Here is a 23970-nt window from a genome sequence, read left to right as displayed (position 1 = left end):
AAGCTGGGAGATTAAATTGGATCATGATCATGAAGCTGACAAATTTAGCACGTATTAAATGTCTTGCTATTTAAGTTTGCCATATGTTTCACTTAAAATTGTTTAGAGCCTGTGACATCATTGAAAAGAGCAGGTCACTATTATGCCTGAACATTACACAATTCCCAAGTACAAAGGTTTAAAAGTACAACTAGATTATCATAATGAACATACCTGTGCATAAAATAATAAGAGTTCCACTGCTATCGCTTGTGAATATCTCTCCACTGGTCATCTGTGAAAAAGAGCTTTAGAGCTCATCGGATTCCTCCAGTATAAATATATATCCTGATTCTGAATAAGAAAATATCTTCACTGGGCTTCCACCTGGCTATGAAAAGGATAATAATGACTGGTGATGACCACAGATATTATTGCGAGGTTGAACTTGTTCCACTTTTTTGTTCCTAAACACTCCCCCACACTTAGACTCTATCCCAGATGAAAGTGCAAGATCCACACCCACAAAAGCGCTGATACATAGCGTTGTGTAAAAGTAATTATATTCCGAAGCATAAACAATGTAGACAGATAGTTAGTTTATTTAAGTTCCGTGGACACTTAGACATGAAACTGATTTCCCCTTAATCACACAAACCCACAGGGTCCCTCCTCAGCCAATGAATACAGGCTGGCATGTCCGCATGTCAATTTCACGGCAGAAGAAAACACAAATTAATCACCGTCCACATTCCTCAATGAGGGGAGAGACCCATCCAAATGTTACTGCTTAAAACCTTTAAATCATTTCCTAAGCGCTTACACAATTGTTTGCTTGCGTTTTTATTTTTACTCCTTACTGTTATCCTTGTTCAATGGGATGAAAATAAACTCAAGCAAGTTGATTGTCCAACTCTTTACATAAATATATATACATAGCACTTATAATCAAATCGTGGTCTAAGTATGCACTTTCGCACTGAGGCAGCGGCTATCATGCACATCCCTTCGTCCGCATTCCTGCCCAGTGATTTGTTGGACTATGCTTTTAAACACGCAAAAGTTTGTTTTCCTTCTCTAATGGACAAAATGTGTCTCTTTGTTCTCTATTTCTGCTCCTAACACCTGCAGACGGAATGAGACCATTGATTTTCAGAGTGACCTCTCGTGCTGGCAGAGCAGCAGAGTGACGCCTCTGCCAGGGACTTCAGTCGACTTCAAATTGCATCATTCCAACAAAGACAAAGATCCCCCGTATAGCCTTAACATACTGTTGTGGCAAGTGCTGTTCGCAACCACCTATGAAGGCCGGCACGGCACACGAGGGGGTGGGTGGCCAGCACCACGCCCGACCGCCTTTGTCTCCCCAATGGTGATGTTTTTTTTTTAACAGACGGGCGGCAAACCCCCGAGGCGCAGCGACAGCCCACGCGGGTGCACGCAGCAACGCACCTTTGGCAGGGTTGGTGGCGATGCCGGCGCGGTAGAGCGCCTCCTCGCTCGCCCAGTCGCGGTTGCGGTGCACGGTGCGCGCCGCGTGCACCGCCAGCAGCCCGCCGGTCACGGCGCCGAGCAGCACGCGCCGCAGCCTGCGCCGTCGCCGGCCACAACCGGGGGAGGGAGCGCCGGCGCCGGCGGCGGAGGAGGAGGAGGAGGAGGAGGAGGCGGCGCCGCCGGCGTTCGCCAGTGCCCGGGCGCCGGCCGCCACCAGCAGGCAGTAGCCCATGCTGGGGATGTAGAGCACCCGCTCGGCCATCACGAAGCCCACGTAGAAGAAGAGGTTGGTGGCCGGCACGAAGGGCAGCACCAGCATCGCCAGCGACGCGATGGCCGCGTTGAGCGTCCGCTCCGAGCGGGGGCGCGGTGCCCGCCGGCCCTCGGGCCCTGCGGCGCCGTTGGACTTCCTGCCGCCGTTTTTCACGGCGGCGGTCGTGAGCGGAGGCGGCGATGGCGGCGGCGGCGGCGGCGGCGGCGGCGACGGCGGTGGCGGTGCACCGCCATTGGCGCTGCCGCCCCCATGCTCCGAGCAGCTAGCGCCGTTCGTTTTGCTCTTGTGCAATAGGGGCTGTCCGTCTCTGTGCGCGCGTTTTCTGTGCTGTGGACGCAAGCGTTTGGATGTTGGGAAAAAATATTTCATATATATATTAGAGGAGAAGTGTCTCTGATCAAAGGAGCAATGAGGCAGCACTCCTTTGCCGTCTTAAAATCCGTCTCATTAGCTTGCAGAATTCACCTATGCATGATTTGCCAACCCTGCCTGCAGGGTACTACTAAACTACTGGCTTCCAAACTGTTTTATCAATTTGTCCCAGAAAGTTGACATTTAAAGAAAGGGGCTTAGTAGGTCATTGTGGCTCCATCATCGAAATGGGGCATGAACACCACTGACGCAGCGCTGCCAAAACTCTAACAACACAAGGCACAACCCAAAAACACGTCAGAGCGCTATATAGCACAACCGCCTGGATTACTCAGAGCAATGATCGCCCCCTGCCTGCAGGTTCAGGTGCTGAGTCACCTTGTGCCCCACAGGGGACAGCTGCCACTGGGGGTGCCCCCACAATGTTTGAGATGACATGCGATATGGGTCGCGTATCGCGCGTAAAGCAGTTTGAAATGGCCCGGCGTGAAAGGAACTTTATAAAAAAACAATCAAGATTACTCTTATCAGCAGTGAAACTATGCTCAATAAAGCGCAAGCTTATGCGCACAAACAAAGACAATTATCCCCTGTAGAGTCTTAACAGAACATGGGGGCTGTTAGTGAGCACCCATGAAGACTGGCATTTCACACAAAGCGGTGAGTGGCCAGGACCACGCCTGACGGCCTTTGAGGCTGAGTCGACCTAGGGGAGGCCCAGAACCGGCTCAGTTAATCGTCAATGGTGTTGGCCATTAGCAGGAATCAAACTCCTATCCCCAAGTTTGAAGCGCGGTGTGCTAACCACGACACCACCACTTCCCACACACACACAAAGACACATATATCCCCCGTATAGCCTTAACAAACTGTTGGGGCAAGTGCTGTTAGCGAGCACCTATGAAGACCGGTACGGCACAGACGGCTGCACAGGAGAGAGCGAGGGGGATGGACATTACCCTGAGGCCACGGAGGATGCACCACAGAAAGGCGGCCAGACCCAGGTAGAGGAGGCCGGTGGCAACGTTGCGGGGATCGCGCAGGGAGCGCACCAGCGGCACGGCGTCCATGGACCAGTCGAAGCTGAGCGTGGCCGGGCACAGCAGCAGTGCCACGTTGGCAGCCGGGAGGTAGTGGAAGGTGAGGGCCCGCGTGAGCGTGTCCGGTGAGTCAGCCGCTGGGTTGTCGGAGCCCGAGAAGCTCGGGGGACCGCCGCACATCCAGCGCAGGCGCAGGCCGAGGAGCAGCACGGAGCCCAGCGTCAGTGCGAGCAGCCCCTCTCGCTGGGCACCGTAGCCCCGCTGCGGGTTTACAGACAGACAGGGGTGGAGACATCGATGGGGATGTTAGCTACGAAGCTCTGCTCACATCCTCATTGCTAAAAAACTCACACAAGCACGCGTCGCCCTTTTGTCAACAGCGCTACGGGACGAGGGCACTCGCCTATGCACTGTGGGTTGTAGTGGCCATTTGTCCATGCTTCACCGTGCTGGGCAATGCGTGTAGGTGGAGGTGGACGGTACAGCAATGGGTTTTGCTTCGCTGCCCTGATTTGCTCACAACGTAGCGTCGCAGCAGCCAATGACATCCGTTGTGATTGTTGGTCGCCCATCCAAGTGATATCCAGACTCAACCCCACTTTCAAGATTTGACCAGTGTGATTTGGTCAGCGATGTTTACACACCGAGCCAGTTACTCATTTGAGGTTGAGTCAACCTAGCGATGGCCCAGGACCTCCAATTAGCATGGTTGGCTACATGCCGTTCGAAAGAACTTCAATATAGATACATACACAATAATTATACTGTGCTTAGTTGAAGCAGGACAGCCTCACTGTGTCACAAGACCATTGGAGGATGGTCCCTGCCTAAAAGGGTATGCGCCGGCACTCAGCTTTATTGGCAGCCCTAAGCCAGGGGTGCAAGTCGACCCATCGGATAAACAACGTCCTACACTTAATCCTTGTTTGCCATCCGACCAAGTGGCACTGACGCAATAATTACAGCACAGACGAAGCCTGCATGTAATGTGTAGTTGTGCATTTGTAAATAAAATTTCCCGTTCAAACAATTTCAAACATCAAATTACAAGCCCTCACTTAAAATGTTTAACAACATGACACAATTTGGAGAGGGCAGGAGGGGAAACTGGCTGATATATGATCTCACTGGCATGAACAGAGATCACATGCTATGCACATTAGAATGCACAGACTTGAATATAAACAAATTTAGACCTCCATGACTGGTGCTTTTCAGAGGTCTGGGTCACCACGAGCTGCCTACAGTAAATTAGCCATAGTTATGCTTCATAGAGTTCAGTGGAAAAAAAAAACCCAAACCGAGGAAACTTAATCGAGTCTTCTGAAGCAGTAGGAGAAACTACTGCCGCGGTGTAATGCCTCGCACTCTGAACCTGCGGCCCAGAGGTCACCGGTTCATTCTCCCGGCGAGGCCAATGAAACAATGTGCACGTTTGTTCAATTGCCCCCCCCCCACCACCCGTGTCCACCCAGCAGTATAAATGGTTACAGCACAGCGAATACCGAGGGATGTGCATATAGTGGGGGGTAAGGTGTGGGCATCACTCCTTTTATCCCCCAAGATCTTTGGCCAGCGTGGAGTCGTAGGCCAAACACCCTCTAGAGGCGCTACCTGGAGCTCCCTCTAGTGGACGCCCGTCCGCCAATGGTAGCGTTACAAAGTTGAACCTCTACATAGCATGCGAGCTGCATAGCTGCCTCGTTCTATATTTGCAAACGGAGCAATCCCTGTCGAAACAAAAAAAATATTACGTAGTATAGTACCATATTAGGATGGTATTTTCAATATTGAAGCAGATTTATCCTCTTGTAAAAATGAAGCAAGCGTAAAAAAAAAAGTATAGCAGAAAAAGCTGATCTAACCCGGCTATTACGGAATAGGCCCAGGTCGGTCATCTATCCAGCAATAACAAATCAATATGAAACATACACAGTCAACTATACCGTTCATCAGAGACACCACACATTACGTAATATGTCTCAGAATGGCAACGTCTATTTTAACCCAAAATGTAATATTTATTGCATGGGACAGGCCAGTTAAAATAACATCCATTATTATTTCGTCTGTGCTAAGGTCACATGTTGGTGCCGTGGTCAGAAGATGTGATAGGTTATGAGTTCAAATCCAAGCTAGGGGCCAAATCAGGCAATGTTTCCCTCGGCAATCAATAAAATGAATACCACATAATCCCAGCCATAGCACTAAAGGGTGTATACGACTTGCACAATGACACCAGTACATAGCAGCAGCATCTCGTGTTTGAGTAAAGAGATACTTTCATGCCACTCAGACTGAATTAATGTACAACAAATGGCTTCATCGTTTCATAAATCGGATGCGATGTTTTTGGAGCCAAAATGACAATAATAAAGACATGTCGGTGTTATTCTACTCATTAATGTTTTGGAAGGTGAAGGTGATGCTGATTACTTAAGCTTTCATCTATCACCTACTATAAATAATAATCATTATAAAACTATCAACAGACTTAACAAAAAAAGTAAGTGGAGATAGCTGTATATGTTACACTGGTCTACGATGTTTTAGACGTCGTCTGCTTTGAGAGACGAAATGTGCTGTTTATTTTGGATTTTGGTGTGCTGAATTTAAACGTGACAATAAAAACAACTGATTGGCTATTGTTCCCAAGCGATTTAAGTTTTTACATTTTAAGTCTATGTATATTGTGTAAATAGTAGAGTTTTACACATAAATTGTAAACCTAGGTCTTTTCATGTGTTCATGGTTGCTTTACATGATAACATGTCACCTGTCCTGTTCATGTAACACTTTAAAAAATCTTGAATTAAAACTTTCATGACTGCAGGAATTCAGATTCTTGGTTCTTTCGGTAAAGTCACGTAAATAGAAAACAAAAAATAACAAAAATGGTTTATTTAAAATAATATAAAAATGATCAAATGAAATGAAAATAATAAAAAATAAAATAAAAAATTGAAAAAAATAAAAGCAAAAAACCTAACGACGTTTCGATCGCAACACAAGCAGTCTTCATCAGGCGGCCAGAAAAGAGGGGGCAAGCCTCCAAATGCAGCTGCTTATAAGGGTTCCAGAGTGAGTGGGCGGCGGTAAGGAGCTGCGGCGGTAAGGAGCTGCACAAGCGACGCGATCTGCGGCAGCACCGCCCTAATGCAGGGCGGAGGTGAGCTTGTGAAGTGCAAACAGCATGGGCGTGGCAGCCAGTAGCAGCCAATGGGGGGGGAGGAAGGGGGCAGAGACAGAGACAGGGGGAGAGAGAGGGGATGGGGAAGGGGGGTAGAGATGGGGGGGGGGCATTGCACCTTGCCACACTCATCCACACTGCTGACGGTAGAGGTTGACAAGAAAACACAAATAAAGTCATGACCCAAAGTGGTTGATGACATCTTTACAATGATTGCTGAGTTTAAAACCGTCGTCTCGGTTGAAATTGTGTCTGTGTCTGTATATATGGATGGCTTCGTGAACAAATCTTTGTTGATAGCTAGTCGGCTTGCAAAGTACCATCGTCTCAGAGATATCAATTTCACGTGAGACAGCCGCATTAAAGTAATAATCAGCCACGGCAGAAGTACTGGTCCTGCCATGTTTCAGATCTGCATTGTGTTCACGAACAAGGTCCGAGACATGTCATTTGGTTTCCCCAATGTAACTGCTGCCGCAGATACAGCTTAGTTTGTAGACGCCGGGATATTGCATGTCAGGAATCTTGTCCTTCACAGATGGGATCAGGTCACGAATTTTGTGCACTGTGTTAAATCGGACCTGGATCTTGTGTTTGTTCAAGATTACACAATCCGCAAAGCCATCACCCCAACCGTGTGGAAGGAGCCATCTGAAGATCCAATCAAAGCCATCACCTTACCTTACATAGCAGGGATAACCAAAATGTTTTAAAACGATTATGTAAATATAAGTACATAGTTTAGTCCTCATTCGGTGTCTACTCGGAACTTCTTGGCTTGTCTATTGTATTCATTAAATTGAGCATCTCTTTTCACTGTCCAGCAATAGTCTGCAAGCATTGATGGGCTCCATTTGCCCTGATAGCGTTTCTCCATTGTTGCAATGTCCTGGGTGAAATCACTCGCCACGCTCGTCGCTCACTGCTCCGCAGTTCGGTGGGAAAAAATCTAGATGAGGGTGGGAAAAAATCTAGATGAGAGTGCTAAAAAATGTATGTTTAGTGACATGTTGCAACCAAGGCTTTTGTATGCCTTGAAAAGGTTATCCACTAACTCCCTGTAGTTGTCTGCCTTGTTGTTTCCGAGAAAATTTGTTGACATTAACTGGAAGGCTTTCCATTCCATCTTTTCCTTGTCACGCACTGCACTGTCAAATTCATCATCTCGAAAAAGTTCACGAATCTGAGGATCAACAAAGACACCTTCCTTTATCTTCACTTCACTTAACCTTGTAAATTTTCCACGGAGGTACTTAAAAGCTGCTTGTGTTTTGTCCATGGCTTTGACAAAGTTCTTCATCAGACCCAGCTTGAAGTGTAAAGGTGGCAACAAAATCTTCCTTGGTTCAATAAGTGGTGGATGCTGAACACTTTTCCTCACAGGCTCCAATGACTGTCGGAGTGGCCAATGTATCTTGATGTAGTGGGAATCTCTCACGCGACTATCCCATTCGCAGAGAAAACAGCATACTTTTTAACCCCCCACCTGCGTACGTACGCTTGACGCACCCCCCACCCCCCGAATCCTATAGAACGGCCGATATTTAATTAACGCAGAAACGATCAAGGATTAATAATATTAACGTTTAAACAAAGAGATAGTCCACCGCCGGACTATCTAACTCATTTGAAGGCCAATGTAGACAAATTATTATCGAGGGTTCACCCCCCCCCCCGCCCCGTTTCCTATGCGTACGTACATTGTCAGTAGGCCCCCCATACGCAAGCGTACGTATTTGGGTTAACCCCCCCTCCATGCCTCTAATAATGGATGGCCTCTAATAACAACAACAACCGCCCTTCGCCACTAAGTGGCAGTGATGTCACCACGGCGCATGTGCCAGGCTATGTGCACTTTAATAATAATAATAATGGGTTCTCAAGCATTCTCTTGTGTAGCTCCTCACTTGTGTAAAGTGCCTCTAGATGCAGTTGTATTTAGATGCTATATGAATTCAAATTGTTTCCGTATTCAGTTCATGGTGTCAACTTGGTCACCAATGAATGCATGCATAATTTGTATAAACTCCAACTCTGAATGTTTAACAAAGAAATATAACTCTGTCATGTGAATGGCATGCTTCTGTCGCAAGGAAAATAGGAAAGTGCTGCCCCTATTATATAATACAAAGGCCACTTGAAGGGATTTCAGGAACAGTTCTATGGAATCTCCTTGTGCGGCCCACGAGCTCATGGGGGTGGCACTGCTCTGCGAAAATTCCAAATGAAATGTCTTCACCGTATGACATGATGCAGAAAGCACAATTGAAATAGCATTGGGGAAAGAGACAAACAAATGATTAAGAGAAAAGTTAAGAGCATAGGATGGCGGGGATAATGTGATAGAGGGTAGAGTCGTAGGGACAATATAAACATAATATTGAAAACTAATTTATTTAGAATTGCTTTATGCGTATAGTTTGTTGTCCTTCCCCCGCACCTCAGATTAGCACGGTTGGCTGCGTGCGATGCGAAACAAGTTCAACATACCTACGTACATTTAGTCATGTAAGATGAGAAACCTTTTAAGGGTTTTCTACGGGGACAGCCTGGTAAAAGCAACGTGAACTGAGGCATGATGACAGGAACACCAAGATCTAGTTATGCATTCTGAGCTTTGAGTGCCATGGACAGGGCACCATCTATGTATGAGTGCTGACCCCAGCATCCATGACACAGAGAGATCTGCTATCTGTAGGCATTGCAATACAAGTCTTACGAGCCCTGAAGGGTGAATAAAACAAGGGAAGAATATTGCCCTCGTCTTAGTACCGTGTATCCTGGTGATGTTATCACACTTATTGGAATTCCGTATATATTGAAAAAGTATTGCTCAAAATAACTGAAGCTAAAGGCAAGTCAAAGTCGTAACCCTTAATCGTTCTGAAGTAGAGCCAGACTATCCATTGAACAACCACTATTGGCAAGATAGCACGATTGGCTACGTACGGTGCGAATAAAGTTCAACATAAATACAGATAGCTGTGCCATCAATACAAGTTGCATCTGATAGCAGCTGGGCAGTGGTGATGCCCGCCTGCAATATAGAATTGTGGAGGTGAGGATTTGCGGATCGCACAGCAAAACACAGTTCAGAAAAGTGTGGACTTATATAATCTGTCCCCTTTGTGTGAGATGAAGTGTTGCCCCCTCGCATACTTGGGGTTTCTTCCACATGTATGAACGCTCACTAAATACTGAAAACATCTGAATACATAGAGAACTGCAGAACAATTGTTGGCACCGGCTTACTGCCTGACAGCCTTCCAGCTCGTGCCTGTCGTTCCCCAGCGATTGTGAGATGCAATTTTCATGAGGGATGCTCTATAAAAGTCATCATTTAATTATTTGGGGGGCTGCTACTGGGGCTCCCCTATGTTGACTCAGCCTTAAATAAGTTCCTGGTGCAGTGTGTAAACATCAGTATTGGGGAGACAGGAGTGGAGCTGGTCACCCACCCCCTCATGTGCCATGCCGGCCTTCATTCATGCTCACTAACAGCACTTATCCCAATAGTCTGTTAAAGTGGGATCTTTGTCCATCTATGTTAGGAAGTATTAAATAATAATTAAAAATATTGTTTATATTGGACAATATCGATGACATTGTAGTTATTGCTTAGAGAAAATGGAATACTGAGGAATATCCTTCTTGGGGTCATGTACTTGTTTCAGATCAACTGCCATATCACAAAAACAAATACACAGGAAAGAAAACAGTAGTTTATTTATCCAGGATGCAGCCAGATGGTGTAGTGGTGAGAGTGCCGTTACTTAAAATCCTGGTCAGGATTTGACGCAACCCATCATTCGTCCAGTGTTGATAAAATAGGTACCGCTGTGTGGGAAATTAAGAGGAGTTGAATTTTTCACCATTGGCTCAGAGCCAAAAACGGACATGAGCACCTCTCTTTGATTTGTTGAGAAAGGAATCTATGTTGTGGCTGGACTAATGGATGGTTACGCTTGCGCATATATATTAAACCAACACTTCTTCAGGTAAAGGAGGTCAAGCACAATATTAAAGGATTGCCCTCAATAGTGATGTGAAAACTTTTATGTTACTAAGATTAAGGGCGAAAACAAATACACATTAATATATGAACTAAAACAGGTCCCTGCGGGGTGGGCTGGTAGGAACATTGGAATTTTGCGCAATTTTATTTTTACACCCCAACAGCACGAGATTTCACTTCGTTAAAAGGGGACGGACGGACGGACACATTAATCTATTGCAGGCTGGTACACTCAGTTTACAACTTCGTTCCTACCAGTAAAATATTCTTTCTCCACGTCCAGACACGGGTGAAAAATGGACCATCAACAACATCACTGCTCTAACCCATTATCTTTGTATTGATTATTATTAATTAGAGGAAATATGAAATTTAGCAAATCTGAACCACGACAAGCTACACAAGGCACAGACCACATCTCTATGATGAACTACTTGCTGTCAAAACAACAAGCTATCATATCGGTTAACCAGCCAAGGCTGCGATACACATGCACCCATGCGTGTGTGTGAGTGTGCATCTTCGAATGTAGAGAAATTGCGAGCTGCGAAAGAGTGATAAATTATCATCAGTATGAGTGCAGACAACATTTTACGTGCCGGTGACTGATTGCACTGGCGTGGGTTACAACTAAATGGTTGAATAAATCACAATTTCAAAGCCACTATACATTGTCTGTATTGGCTCAATCAATGCACAGTGCTCACAGGTGTATGGCAGTCTGGCAAGTATAATCACATGGCTTTATCCCAATGTCTGCGACTGATAACACTTGATTTAAAGTGGCTGTTGGTGCTCACATACTCATGTAAGACTTGACATGGAATTCTCATTCGTTTGCTTTAATAACTGGCATTAGTATTAGCTAAAAAGATATTTATATTAAAACCCACATGCCCAAAGAAAGGGGTAACATAATAAGTAAAAGGGCATAGAAGGATTATGAAACGTTTAAATGTATTGTACTTGTATACAATATTTTTTATATATAAATTGCACACTGTAAATTATATTGTCATCTTTCTATGAAATGAATACCCAATCCATAGGTCATAATAACTGTAGCTTGTATGAAGCATTATTTAATATAAATCAATTTCATATGAACAAGATTCCCTTGAATTGCATATTAGATCATTAAAATACCATAACCTTTGTTTTCAAAGCAAGAAGAATGTGACGCGAATTTTTACAATTAATTAGCAAATCGCCATTGGTTAACCTGACTTTAAAAGTGTACAAAATCCATTCCCATATTTCCTAAACAAATGGGCTGGCAGTTTCTGCATCTAAGTAGAGTACCATAATTAAATTGTTTAAATGGAATAGGAATGGATAGAAGGTTTGACCAAAGGTTTATCACATGTTGAGGGAATCATATTTGGAAGAGGATGTATGTGTTTAAATTACACTTGTGTATATTTGCACTGTGAGTGATTATTTTTTGTTGATTTTCACACAGTCTCATCTCCTATCATACAACCATGCTCTATGGGCATGCCAATAAGGTGATGTCTGTCAAAGTGCAAAACTATTCATGCTTGTCCATTCATGAAAAAAACCCCATCATTAATATATTAATATATTAACCCCATTGCTAATATGTCATTTGCTTACACATTCCATAACATTAGAACGTTGTATATTATTACTTGTCTAACACTTGGCGATCAGTTAATAGTGTTTGCCCTATGTCCTCTGACAAGCATAACTTACACCGTAATACAATATCAAAGTACATTTTACAGCCCTTTGTCAATACACTGCTGGATTAAGGCCTCCCTATGCTACGTCAGCCAGGCGGGTTGTTAGACTAGAACTTTGGTAGTTGGGTTCATAGTGGAGTGTGTTAATCGCTGCGCCCCCGTTCCACCACAATTAAATGTGGAATTTACACTTCTGGCTCAGTGCTGCCAATGGAGATGAGCACTAACCAATGATTTATTGGGCAGGGAGACACTGCAACTTCCTATATTATGATAGTTATTGTCGCTATGTATATTGGCACTAAACAGGAACAGAATCAAAACATGTTTTTAAAGCCTGGACAAGCACAGGTGGAGGGAATAAAAACTCTGGGTAGCCAAGCTTGGGAGCTACATGCCACAGGGGGTAGAAGAGGATTGCAGAACTGTGGTCTCGTGCAGATATTTCTATCTCGTGAAGAGAAGAGACCAGCCATGGCGTAGATGAATAAGTTCATTCCAAGTCGAGGCCCAGTAGTGACGGTGTTATTTTAAAAGTAGAGTACTGTCATGAGGAGTTTTGATTTTAATTTCATCGATGGAATAGCCAGAGGCCGGCCTAGGGGTGAGGTGTGATGGAGCAATTCTGGTCTGGAAGTGAAACATTGATCTCCTGAGTGAAAAAAAAGACCTGGCCTCGAGGCTGAGGCTTTGATTCCCTGAGTAGGTGACATTTAGCTTTGTACACGAGTGAGGTTGTGATCTCCTTGATGAAGGAGTCCAATTTCAAAGGTGATGGTTTGATCACCGGAATGAAAGAGTCCTGTGCCACCAGTGAGTTCTTGACCTCTGGGCTGAAAAAAAAAACGTTGCATCCCTCTAGTTGGTATTGGTAAATCACAGTTAATCTACCAAAGCTAGTGCGATTAAAACAAAGCAACGCTTTTTTTTATGGGGCCTTCGTGTCCTCCCAGTCCCTTTAGTTAATCACACTGTCAAAGCATTCGCAAGAAGGGTAACCGTTGTGTTTGCTTGTAAGTACAAAGTGCCAAAAATGTTATTAGTTGTATTTATTATTCACTACGGTTAAACGCTGTAACCACCTCCGAGGAATAGACTGAGTGATCGTTTTAATCATGTACGTCTATTGACAGTAATTTTGTGCTTGTTTACCACTGTGCAAATGTATTCATTGATTCCTGCATATACTTACAAACTATACTGCAGTTTAAATACAGCTATGTATCTCATATATATCTTTAATCGGTGTGTTGTCCTACTAAAATGACTCTGGTGCAGTGGTCATATTCATTGGTATCTCGAAGCCAGTGCTGGAAACATTTTAATTTTTGGTAATGGGAGCCAGTTTATCTTCAGTGACGACTGCTGATGTCCTTCAAAGTGGTACTTATTTGAATGGCCTGAGGGCTGAGTTGAACACGGACAGGTATTTGAAATCACAGCCTTCAGCTTGTGAGTCTCACATTCAACCCTCCGCGCGCACTTGGAAATGCTGTAATTATCTTTAACCCGTCAAATTGGGAGATGTAAGCGCAGAACACTATAAAGCAGTGCACGTTCGTGCACACACATAACATCCAATGTTTGAAGCAAAATTATAATGGAGTATAACCTAGTATTAATGTTTGTCAATATTCACTTAATTAACAAAGTAATTTCAAAACCGCAGAGTAATTAGTCTTCCGCATGATTAGATCAAAAACAACTCTCCGTCTCTAATCCCCTTTCCAATTAAAACAAAAGTGCTGATGTAAGTGCCAGCTGAATGGCTGTTTCAAATTTGAGCACGACGGATGCTTCCAAACTTTTTTTTTTAGCACACAGCGTATGTGCAACACATTGCAGACACTCTTATAAACGAAAAAGCTATGCAACAGCATAGTTTCCGTGGTTCCCAAAATTCTGTTACAGCTTTGCATTTGCCATGTTGAAGAGGACACGTACGAAAGCATGGGCAATACTTCAAAGACATTGCCGACAATATAATTGCATATAAAGGCTACATTATTCGCTTTGTTTTAATGTAATATTAATTGCATTTTTCCTTTGAGTCCTTGAATACACTCGCAAAAGAGTTTTTTTCTCAAGAAAGGACTTATATGCCGATAATAAAGACAAAGGCTCAAGCACTGAGAGCAGTGTTGATTAACTCTGCAAAATCACATTCACAAGATCTGGGGAAAAAGCTGATGTGGGGTGAAGTGTGAAGCTTCTTGGTCATTGAGTGATGGTGGCACTGCTAAATATTCATGACAGATAGTCGCCGTGGCAATCTGTATACATGAGCAATGGGCTTGAGTGATTGTTTTAATAATGCATGTATATTAACCGTTCACACTTTTACTGACCATACTTTTATGACTGCGTAACAATATGCGAATGTATATTATTATTTCTGCGAGTACCATGAACATATATCTTCAATAAAAAAAAACCACGTATCCCTGTATGCATCTCTTAAATCAACGTGTCACCCTGCTCGCATGACTGAAGAGTAGTGGTCATCTTCGTTGGTTTCCCCTGAGCCCGTGGCGATTGAATGACAGAACATACCCAAGAGGGCAACCACCACTACAAAGATGGAGTGATGAGATCAGCTCGTGTGCAAAAGTGAGATGAATCATGTGGGAAAGTGGTAATGTTGTAGGGAGGCCTACTTGGTGATGTGTTTGTTATCTTGATAAAAAAAATGGCAATAAAACCAGCTTAACCATTTATCTCACTGTTCCACATTCTATTCACAAATGAAAAAAAAATCCATCTAAAGTTTCTTATGCATACACTTCATCAGATTTAGATGGAAAAACAATAACACAACGTACAAAACTTTCTACGTTTGTTTTATTATGATATAATATGTAGGAAGACAAGAGAGAGTTAGCATTTAGATGAAAACCATGAAAAGATGCACTGCACATACAAAACAAACGAAACGTAAGTGCAGGCACACGCTTCCATTTTTAAAACAAGTATGCGTGTACAACTCTCTTCAAATCGAGGCAAAATCTCAGTTAATTAAAAATATAATCAAACAATAACATATCATACCTATACATATTTTGGCAAAAAATATTCGGGTGATTTTTTTAAAATATATTGGACATTTTTATTCATATTTCAATAATAATGGCAGTACGTTATACATTAAAGCTTCATTTAGCAGCCAGACTATGTTCAGGTGGGTGCTTCAATTCGGTTGTGTACAAGAGTTGTAAATGACAATTTTGGAGAAATCTGCAATGCCCCAAGAAAGCCATGGATGAGGGGAAACCAATAAAAAATTGGATCACGATGAACCCACGCGCAGCACTGTCCATTCTGGCCATTTTGCAGCCCTGCTATTTGGGATTATTTTGCAATCGACTATCACTGCCTCCAAAGTGCTGGGTTAATGGCATGTACCACCAGGCTCCCCAGAGAGAGATGCATATGCATAGAGAATGGTATATAACTGGAGATGTTTGTACAGACATGGTACAAAGAACTGCATTGCAGCATGGACAGATTCAACGCCCATGAAAGGCAAGGATACGCAGGAAAGCTAAGGGTATAGCCAAGTGTACAGACAATGATATATGTATGTTAGATTATTCACTTAGGTGCTCTGTCTAAAGCCTAGGCAGCTAGCCATTATTGACCAGAAGTGTCACTGGCTACACATTTCAATGGAGATGCCATTAGGCCAGCCAGGCCCCATGAGCCCTCCCTTAATGTATGAATGCTCCACCATACTTCACACAGATTCCCCCCCCCCCCTCCCCCCGTGGATTCCACAATTCTATAATTCCCACAGTTCTGTCACGAATGATGTTCAATTCTAAGAATTCCAGGATGGGAATCAAAATAATTGCCCAGCTCTAGTTAACACACCAGAAGCAGAGCTTGTTTTAAGCTACATTGAGCAAGGAGAAGCTCAGTCCAGATTATTAAATCAATTGCCATTGATTTTAATGGACAAAAATCAATCCCAATATCATAAGACCATAACAATAGTCTGACTTTTTTTTTATTAAAACACGTAAAAATGGATACTACGCAATCCGCAAAGCCATCACCCCAACCGTGAGGAAGGAGCCATCTGAGGATCCAATCAAAACCATCACCTTGCATTATATGGCAGGGGTAACCAAAAAGATTTCCAAAATCATGAACAAACACAAGATCCAGGTCCGATTTAACACAGTACATGAAATCCGTGATCTGATTCCTGACATGCAATATCCCGGCGTCTACAAACTAAGCTGTATCTCCGGCAGCAGTTACATTGGGGAAACGAAGCGATATGTCTCGGACCGTGGTCGTGAGCATAAGGCAGATTTGAAACACGGTAGCACCAATACTTCTGCCATGGCTGATCATTATTTTAATGTGGCTGGCTCACACGAATTTGATTTCTCTAAGATGATGGTAATTTGCAAGCCTACTGGGTATCAACAAAGATTCGTTCATGAAGCCATCCATATATAGAGACACAGACACAATTTCAACCGAGAAGATGGTTATAAGTTCAGCAATCATTGGAAAGATGTCATCAACCACTTTGGGTCATGACTTGATTTGTGTTTTCTTGTCAACCTCCACCGTCATCAGTGTGGGTGTGTGGAGCTAGGTGCAGTGATTGCCTGGCAGCCCTGTGATTGGTGTAGACCTACTGCCAGTGTCGGGGTTTTCTCTTACATTAACATTAGCTGCCCCGCCAATGCTGGTGACACACTTAGGCTACGCCCATCTCTAAACCTTTGTAGTGACATCGCGGGATGTCACTGTGTAATGCCGGCCCGAGAGACGCACGGCGTGCGATGTATCAACATCGCGGACACCACTAGGATGTTGGTGCAGTACCGGCCCCAGAGGGGCTCGGTGAGCGCTGATCGATAGCGCTGAGTGGCACCACGCTCTGCGCGCAGTGCCGGCCCCTACAGGATAGGGTGTGGGAGTGCCGTCCATGGAAATGGGGTTACTAAGGGCCATGGCACTCTGGTTGACCCCAGAGGACACGTGACCGGTTAAGTCTACACAGAGCCCCCAAGTGAGGGCTAGGGGTGGTCACGTGTCAGGGTCGAGATCCTGCTCGAGGATTCTAGAAGGTGGTCGTGGCAAAGGGCGGAGCCAGCCACGCCGCAGAGGATATAAGCCGGGTCCCCCAAAGGGAGCAGCTGCTGTTGTTCGTCCTGAAGAAATCTAAGTTCTACATTCTACGTCCTACAGAGTCTCCGACACGTGGACCTGGACCCAAGTTGTGGTCCGGTCCAGTCCGTTGTAGCTAGTTACATTGTAATTAGTGTAGTTAGGCTGGTGGTCCACCACCTTAGGTTGTTATCCTGTTAAGGGGCAGTTACCCCGTGTGTTGGTGTTAATAAATGTATTGCCTCCAAAGAGTACGTCTGTGACTCAGTTGCACCCACGACACCTTTATAAACAGTTTGCCTTTAGAGGCTAACCCCCCTTTTCCTGATGACGACCGCTTGTGTTGCGATCGAAACGTCGTGGTTTTAGTTTTTAATTTGTATTCTCATTTTTATATTATTTTTATTACTGCCAGTGTGCTCACTCAGGTTAAGAACCATTGCTACAGTCTACATTATAGACTGCCAATATGCTCACCAACTTAAAAACCAGGCTATAGTCGACATTACAGACTGCCAGTACGCTCACCGAGGTTAAGAACCAAGCTAGAGTCTACATTCGTGTGTTTTTATGCTTTTATTATTTTTATTTTATTCTCATTCACTTTAGTTTTTATTATTATTTTTCTATCTACGTGACTTTACCGAAAGAACCAAAGAATATCTACAAAAGGTTTTCATTTCAGGCTAAGACGTAGGTCGGGCAGGGTTCAAATACCAACTTCCAGGAAATTATGCAACGTTGCGCCAACGGTGGTACAGTATGTGCTTGGAACCGCTGGGTCAACGTTCTCCCAAACTTCCGATGTTTAACTGGACTGCTGCCACTGATGTCATGCATGGTTGTGAATGCAGCTCGAATAACTCGGGTACAATGCTCCAAATAAAACACATGTGCCCGCAAAACACACTCACGCATAATTGTGTATGCACAGACACGCACATGCCCATGACAATGGTGACTCAGAAAGGCACAGGTTATTTATCAAGAAAGGGTGAAGGTCACGTTAGTCCCTTGCTAGGCAGCACAAGTCTGTCTCCCAAGCACAGAATCTTACATCACTTACATCTTATAGTTGACGCCAAAAAGGGGTTCTGGCAACCAAAGCCACGATTAAAAATATCCATCAAAGTGCAATATATTATAACTTTACCATCCACTACACACAGCACCGTCAGTGCCTTTTGTAATCCCGCTTTTCACAATGTTTATGGAAGGCATGCCGTTTGCCAAGCACAGCAGTGAGAGCACTGGTCATTGTTAGTCACCATTTAGAAGGTAACAACTTGCTTGAGTTATAAAGACTTAGAAAGTGCCTCCCACCAAAACACCCAGAATGTGCCTGATCTCATCAGATCTCAGAAGCTGGTCAGCTTTGAACCTGGGCAGTACTTGAATGGATAACCAACATGCTGCAGAACTACATTGGCGGGCAGCAGAGGGTAGTGCAGCAAACTTGACGTATCCACTGCTCTTCTAAAATCCCATATCGATGCTTCCCGCCCTCGCCAACCTTCAATGGTTAAGCGTGGTGTAGAATGGTCAAATAACTCCGACTGTCCACGCAGCATGGGAAATCCTTCATCCAGCAGTGGACGAGGGGCATGCACGTACTTGTACAAATATATCAAATGCACGTGCAAAACATGCACATAGTCTTAATATTGGGAAACCACATTTCAACAAGGAATATGTAATTCAGTGGAAACAGAGACTCTGAAATTGAATATCAATTCCATGGTGCTTCTGTAAGCACCTCAGATGTTCATAATCCAGGAAATTTTGTTCATTAAGCATCTGTAAAATCTCACTGGTTTTTATTCTGTGTTCCTCTGTCAATCTGCCTATTGGATACTCTTGCACATTTAATTAAATAACCGCATCCACCTTTATTAAACTGAATAACACTCACCACAGCTGTCAGAAACAAATGAATGGACCTGATTAAAATATGTGCACAATTTCGATGTGTTTAATATAAGTGATTTATATCGAATGAGGTGGCTACGTCGGGGAGCCTGGAATATTTCTCATTGAGAAGCTTAAATTTGGCCATTTTAATTTTGGACTTTTCCTCTGGACACTAAGCACCAGAAGGGATCAGTTCATGTCTGGTGGAAACAGATGTAATGGGGCGCCACGGTTGTGAGATGTTAACTACCTTGCCTGGTATGCAGCAAGTCGTGGGTTCGATCTCGACCCTATCGCCTGTATATTTGGAGATTGCGGTGTCTCTCTCCCTCTGCTCACGTGGGCTTTTCCTCCAGGTCCTCCGGGTTTTCCCTCCACATTTAGAAACATACGTTTAGAGTAAATGTCCACATGATAAGCCACAAAGTTTAGCTGTCATTTGTGGCCAGGTCACTTCTGAAAAAGAGTGATATAGCTCAGTGGGCCTTACCTGGTAAAAGTTATTTGAAAATAGTTTATATAACTTACATTTACCCAAGACAGCCACACCATTGCACTTTCAGAAATCAAACAACGTGTTTGGTGCTGCATTGGCAGCGGTGCATAAGCGCAAGTAACAAAAAAAACTCAACACATTTGTCAATAACACTGTGGCCTTCAAATGGTTTTATATATATGTAACAGGCAAAGTTTTGGGCAAAAATAGGATTCATGTTTTTATGAACATTCAAAATTAGTAGAATATCCATAACACAGATTTTTTTTTGGGTTAGATCGCGTAAAAATGAATGTTTCGTTAAACCCGCCGCCACCCGACACAGCCAACTAGTAAGGTTTGTCACATAAACAGAACGAGCCCAACAACACAAAGGTGTGTTGGAGAGAAAATCCACAACAATTACAATCTGAGTACGATGTTTCAGATGTAATGGGGCGCCACGGTGGTGAGATGTTAACTACCTCGCCTGGTATGCAGGAAGTCGTGGGTTCGATCTCGACCCTATCGCCTGTACATTTGGAGATTGCGGTGTCTCTCTCCCTCTGCTTACAATGTTTCGCCAGTAATTACGACCAGCTTCATCGGGCGACAGACAGTTTTGTGGAGAAATCCTCCTGTTTCGTTCCTTTAAATAGAGGGATAGATGTGATGACGTCACTTGTGAGCCCTTCTTGTGCGAAGTGGGGAGGGGGGGGGGTTAATGAATGCATATAAATTACAATGGGTATCCATTACCGTTTGGGTGATTCATATAGAAATCAACGTACTTTATGCATGCACAAGATGCATGCATATTATTCTTGTACATCCTGTCGTTTGTGTGCACTAAAATAGCAGTACCTGTTATTGTCAGCCCACAGGTAATCCCCGTTGATGTATGGTGACCTGTATAGGCATGCATTTAAACAATGTATTGTTTGATGATTCGCTTCCAAGCAGCACAAAGCCTGGAGCTATCCAAACGGTTAAAATAATTTTTAATATCTCTCAATTTTGATAGATTCTCTAATTAATCTTGGCCAGTAGTAACTAGTTTTGCACAGAACTTCAACATTATCAAAATCAATTGAGTGTCCTTGTTGGCACGTGTATTCTGCCACTTCGGACAGTTGCATTTGGGAGTATTTAATATTCCTGTTGTGTTCTTCTAGTCTCGTACTGATCATTCGTTCTGTCTGCCCAACATAGCATTTGCCACAAGAGCAATTAATCCAGTACACATTTTGTTTATAGCTTCGGTAATACATCTTTACTATCAGATATTAATTTCTGTATTTTATGTACCATGCCAAATCTGACTCGGATGTTTTGTTTTTCCAAACATCTGGCTAGTTTATCAGTTACTTCCGCAATGTACGTTTTTTTATAGTTTTAATTACTTGGTCAGTTTCAATGCTGGTGTTATTTGATTTGGTGTTGGCATTCAATGCCCTGTTGATTTGTGCATCATTGTAACCATTAAATTGCAGCACGACTTTAACATGTTTAATTTAACTTCTCAGACTACCACCATATGACATTTTCTTAACCCGATGTATGAGCTTTTTGACGCCTATCTCAATGCAGAGTTACACCAGCATAATTTTACAGATGCTAATAATGTTACATGATGATGGATGTACTTTCCTTTAATGTTTGCAAAAGTCATACTGAACATTGATATACAAGCATTAATATACACACGTATTGTTAGTTCTTTCGGTAGTCACGGTAGTCACGTAGATAGAAAACAAAAATCTAAATTAAAAGCAAAAAACCCACGACGTTTCGATCGCTACACAAGCGGCCTTTTTCAGGTGGAGAGAAGAGGGGGCAAGCTGTAAAATGCAGCTGCTTATAAGGGCTCCACAGTGAGTGGGCATGGGAAAGGGCTGCGAGAGAGACAGGGGGAGAGAGAGGGGGTGGGGCAGGGGGGGGGTAGAGATGGGAGGGAGGAATTGCGTCTCGGTACACCCATCAGAAAATGGGGGGGGGGGGGGAGAAAAAAGAATAGGGCAAAGACAGGGGGAGAGAGAGGGGGTTGGTCAGAGACAGGGGTGGGGTAGAGGTGGGAGGGGGGGGATTGCACCTCGCTATGCCCATCCACACTGCTGACGGTAGAGGTTGACAAGGAAACACAAATTCAAATCATGACCCAAAGTGGTTGATGACATCTTTCCAATGATTGCTGAGTTTTAAACCGTCGTCTCGGTTGAAATTGCGTCTGTGTCTGTATATATGGATGGCTTCGTGAACGAATCTTTGTTGATAGCCAGTCGGCTTGCAAAGTACCATCGTCTTAGAGAAATCAATTTCATGTGAGCCAGCCGCATTAAAGAAATGGTCAGCTACGGCAGAAGTATCGGTCCTGCCGTGTTTCAGATCTGCCTTGTGTTCACGAACACGGTCCGAGACATGTCGTTTGGTTTCCCCAATGTAACTGCTGTTATTAACTCAGCGCACCTGGTAGCGTCAATTAAAGACATCTCACTGTCCCCAGGTGATTTGCTCGTTAGTTTCAATGCAGTTTCGCTGTTCAACAAGGTTCCTGTGCCAGATACCATTGCAATAATTAAAGATTTGGTCCAACAAGGACTGAATGCTGATGTACCAGCCCTGGTGAAACACGGCCTCACCAATACATACTTAACTTGGAATGTAACATTCTACAAACGAACTGAGGGAACTCCAATGGGTTCTCCCTTATCTCCGGTTGTGGCCAATATTTTCACGGAAAAATTTGAGACGGACGCCATCCAGGGATCCACTCTACACCCGTCCTTTTGGAAGAGGTACGTGGATGACACGTTTGTCATCTGGCCACATGGCCGACCGGCTCTGAAACAATTTCTCAACCACATCAATTCCATTCACCCAGCAATCAAATTCACCATGGAGGTATAAAAGGATGGCATGCTCCCTTTCTTGGATGTCTTAATCAAAAAGAGACCAGATGGCTCAATGAGCCACTCTGTCTACAGGAAAGTAACCCATACTGACGCCGACCTAAAACCTGATTCCCACCACCATCCATCCCAGAAGAATGCCCTCATCAAAACGCCACACCATGAAGCTCAATGTATCTCCGACCATGAACACCTGACCAGTGAACTCAAACACGTACAACAGGCTCTTAAGGTGAATGGATATTCTGATTACACAATCCACAAAGCCATCAACCCAACCGTGAGGAAGGAGCCATCTGAAGATCCATCACCTTGCCTAACAAGCAGGGATAACCAAAAAGATTTCCAAAATCTTGAACGAACATAAGATCCAGGTCCGATTTAACACAGTACACAAAATTCGTGACCTGATCCCATCTGTGAAGGACAAGATCCCTGACATGCCATATCCCGGCGTCTACAAACTAAGCTATACCTGCGGCAGCAGTTACGTTGGGGAAACCAAACGACATGTCTTGGACCGTGTTCGTGAACATAAGGCAGATCTTAAACATGGCAGGACCAATACTTCTACCGTAGCTGACCATTACTTTAATGCGGCTGGATCACATTAAATTGATTTCTCTAAAACGATGGTATTTTGCAAGCCGACTGGCTATCAACAAAGATTCGTTCACGAAGCCATCGATATATACAGACACAAACACAATTTCAACCGAGAAGATGGTTTTAAACTCAGCAATCATTGGAAAGATGTCATCAACCACTTTAGGTCATGATTTGAATTTGCGTTTCCTTGTCAATCTCTACAGTTAGTAGGGTGGATGGGTGTGGTGAGGTGCAATTCCCCCCCTCACTCCCATCTCTACCCCTCCCCCTATCTCTGCTCCACCCCCCTCTCTCTCCCCCTGTCTCTGCCCCATTCTTTTTTCTCCACCCCCCCCCCCCCCATTTTCTGATGGCTGTACCGAGGTGCCATTCCTCCCTCCTCCCATCTCTACCCCTCTCTCCTCCCCCCCACCCCCTCTCTCTCGCAGCCCTTTCCCCCGCCCACTCACTCTGGAGTGTGTATCACCATTCCTTTCAGCTCTGTTATCCCCATTCCTATCTCTGCCCCACCCCCTCTCGCTCCCCCTGTCTCTCGCGCAGCCCCTTCCCCCGGCCACTGACTCTGGAGCCCCGATAAGCAGCTGCATTTGGAGGCTTGCCCCCTCTTTTCTCTCCACCTGAAGAAGGCCGCTTGTGTTGCGATCGAAACGTCGTGGGTTTATTTGTTTTTAACTTTGATTTTTGTCTTCTATCTACGTGACTTTACCGAAAGATCGAAGAATATGAATTCCTGCAATCACGAAAGTTTTAAATCTAAATATATACACTTCTAAAGTTAAATGTAAAAAAAAAATATTATTAGCCTGCATGGCTCTTATCTATAATTATTCTGGTGCAGAACAGCAACAAGGTGACGCTCTCCGAGTTGA

The 23970-nt window shown here is 44.1% G+C and overlaps 1 protein-coding gene across 1 annotated transcript in view; it reads right to left on the bottom strand.

The window, feature by feature from the left end:
• Nucleotides 1-23970, bottom strand: part of TMTC2 (transmembrane O-mannosyltransferase targeting cadherins 2) — a 322742-nt gene that overhangs the window by 92429 nt on the left and 206343 nt on the right. Inside the window, exons 4-5 of the mRNA XM_032948785.2 lie at nt 3079-3420; nt 1432-2074 (exon numbers count right to left, since the gene is read on the bottom strand). Coding sequence (XP_032804676.2) covers nt 1432-2074; nt 3079-3420 — 985 coding nt within the window. The remainder of the gene's footprint in view (nt 1-1431; nt 2075-3078; nt 3421-23970) is intronic.

Source organism: Petromyzon marinus, chromosome 7 (assembly GCF_048934315.1).
Source record: "Petromyzon marinus isolate PM22_M1 ecotype Great Lakes invasive population chromosome 7, UKy_Petmar_22M1.pri1.0, whole genome shotgun sequence".
In the NCBI taxonomy this organism is placed as follows: domain Eukaryota; kingdom Metazoa; phylum Chordata; class Hyperoartia; order Petromyzontiformes; family Petromyzontidae; genus Petromyzon; species Petromyzon marinus.
The sequence above is the reverse complement of the archived record's forward strand: the minus strand, read 5'-3'. Positions and strand labels throughout refer to the sequence as shown.